Below are 2,590 nucleotides of genomic sequence, written 5' to 3' on the forward strand. Positions count from 1 at the left end.
AAAAAAAAAAAAAAAAAGTCCCGTGTTCTTTCCACGTGAAAACTTGACATCTTAGGGTCCAATATTTACACCTTCTGGTCCGAAGCTGCTGGGCCCAACCTCCCCCCTGAGTGTCCACGAGCCCCAGCTCGGCTGTTCCTCTGCTGAAGCTCCCCAGGGAGGTTCTGGAGGACACTCTGACCCAGTTTGGGACAGGCTGGGCGTTGCAGCTCCTCAGAACTGGAGCAGGAAAAGCCAACAGAACCCGGGCCAAGGCGCCGTCTCAACACCCGTGTGCAAACATATTTTTTTTGTTTTTCCCCCCCACAGCACCTGTCTAGCAGCAAACTGGCAAAACGAAACGAGAAACCTCCCCTGGGGGCAGTCAGTAGTTCGAACAGCTCAGTCATCGGGTTCTTCCTCGGAGAGCAGGAGGTCTTTATCCGACAGCTGGTCCGTGTTGCTGGTGCTCGTGGCGTCCTCCTCGTCCTCGGAGCTGCCGTCGCAGGACGTGTGGAAGAGCCTCATCAGCTCCCTGAACCTGTGGGACACCTGAGGAAACGAGGGGAATCCCACGTCACCAGAGGCCTGAAACTGGAACCTCCTATTAACAAGGCTCAGGGTGTTTTGTATTGTTTAAAAAAACCCAAAATATTTATATATATATATATATATATATAAATACCACGAAGGCACTTGGTACAAAGAAGAGGGAAATGCAAGAGCAGCAGGTGGTTGTTCTCTCTGGAAGAACAGTTACATTCTACTGATTTGCAGGTGGAATCTGGCAGTTTGGGAAGAAGATTCAGAGACAAAACCAGGCAGATTCTTTGTGGAGGAGGAAGAGGAGGAGGCTGAAGACCTGAGCAGCAGCCACTGAAACAACCCTGGCACCGACTGCGAGGCTCAAACATCTCAGGATTTCTGGCCCCAGGGTTTGTTTTGGGTTTGATTTCCTTGCAGCTGGGATGATTTTTTTCATCAAATTTTAAAGTTTGGGAGGCTTAATATGAACAGCAAAACCCCCAACTTCCCTTCCCCTGGAGCCCCTTCCCCATTCCCTGGGAGTTCTCCCACCCCACAAAGCCCTCGCTCACCTCGCTCGCCGTCTTGTTGCCCAGTTTCTGGGAGATGGCATGGAAGGTGTCCAGGTGGGCTCCTTTCTCCTGGCAGGTGGTGAGGATGACTCTGTCAGCCTCCCTGCAAAAACAAGCAGCTGGGAAAACAGCCTGAAAACCAGCGATGGGATTCGAGTTCCACCCTCACACCCACACACGAGGGATCCCCTTCACCCCTCCTGCCACCTCCACCCCCAGCACCCATCTCTAAGCAGAGCTGCCTTTTGAAAGTTTTTTTCGTGTTTTTCAGCTGTTTTAAGGTTTTTTTTTTTTGAAAGGAGGACAAAGGTTCTTTCCCAGGCTGAAGTGCTCCAGCAACAGGGGAGGAGCGAGCTCTGATGGTCAGAGGAAAGGAGGCAGGAATCTTGAAACCAGAAAATGGGGATACAACAGGGAAACAAAAGCACCCTGAGCAATGTGAGTGAGAGCTGGGGCCAAAGAGTGAGGGCAGGAAGGGCAGGAAGGACAAAAGTACCTGGTCCAGAGCACGACCTTCTCCCCGGTGGAGCTGACCTTGCTGTTCTTGGCACACACGGTGGCCTCGGTGACCTTCTGCTGCTGCTGCTGCTCCTCTTCCCTGTGCCCCAGGCAGGCTGGACCTACCCTGGGCTGCTCGGGGTGCTGGTGCCCCTGCAAGCAGCTGTTTGCCTTCGTCCTGCCCTCAGGGGGACCATCTGCAGCGCAGGCTGTGCCTTCCGAGCTGCGGCCACCCCGACCCGCGGGGGCTTTGCCACCCGTGGGCACCCAGCTCTGCCTGGCTCCAGCTTTGCCCTCCAGAGGTGGCCCCTCAAGTCCTTCCCCTCCTGCTCCTGAGGCAGGGCCAGGCCCCCTGAGCCTCTCTGCTGGGTCAGGAGGAGGAGCCCCCTCGCTCTGTGCACGGCAGGATGGAGGTCCCAGTGTCCCTTTCGGGGGAGGCACCAGCAGGTCCCTGGGGTTAACATCCCCATTCCCCCTGGGCTGCTGGTCCAGTCCCTCGCTCCCCGCAGCGTCTTTGGTTTCTTGAGGTAGTTTTGGAGCAGCTTTTGGCAGCTGGGCCCATCTGGGGGCGGTGGCAGCAGAGTCTCTGTCCCGGGCAGTGCCCGCACCGGCACCTCCTGCCACCTGAGCGTCGGGAGGGGCAGCTTTGTCACCACCCCCCTGCCTGCTGGGGGCAGCTTTTCCTTCCAGGGGAGATCCTGAGAAGAAACCCAAACAAAAGGTGTCAGCAAGAAAGAAAAAAAACAAAAAACACCAAAACTCCAGGAGGTTTTTTTTTTTTTTTAATTTTAGGAGCCTAATGCTGCAGATGGGAACAGCCTGGGGAGCAAGCTTTGCACCTCCACCTTGTGCTGCAAAGAAAACAATCTCCAGTCAAATTTTCTTCACCACAACTGTGGGAAGTGCTGGAGGCACAAAAAAAACCTCGGGTGAACCGCCCAGAGTGAAACCCTGAAGGGAAAAAAAAAAAAACAAAACAAAAACCACCACTGCTGCTCTTGGCACTCTGGTTACAA

At 54.5% G+C, this 2,590-nt stretch overlaps 1 protein-coding gene across 1 annotated transcript in view; it reads right to left on the minus strand.

The window, feature by feature from the left end:
• Positions 1 to 355: 355 nt before the first annotated feature.
• The window catches only part of LOC114072459 (GON-4-like protein), a 13,159-nt gene continuing 10,924 nt past the window's right edge, over positions 356 to 2,590 (minus strand). The window contains exons 13-16 of the mRNA XM_027910351.1: positions 2,414 to 2,441; positions 1,573 to 2,272; positions 1,077 to 1,179; positions 356 to 531 (exon numbers count right to left, since the gene is read on the minus strand). Of these exons, the coding sequence (XP_027766152.1) occupies positions 382 to 531; positions 1,077 to 1,179; positions 1,573 to 2,272; positions 2,414 to 2,441 (981 nt within the window). The 3' untranslated portion in view covers positions 356 to 381. The remainder of the gene's footprint in view (positions 532 to 1,076; positions 1,180 to 1,572; positions 2,273 to 2,413; positions 2,442 to 2,590) is intronic.

This window comes from Empidonax traillii, unplaced genomic scaffold (assembly GCF_003031625.1).
Source record: "Empidonax traillii isolate 1590-97213 ecotype Southwest subspecies unplaced genomic scaffold, ASM303162v1 scaffold3248:size14074, whole genome shotgun sequence".
Lineage (NCBI taxonomy): Eukaryota > Metazoa > Chordata > Aves > Passeriformes > Tyrannidae > Empidonax > Empidonax traillii.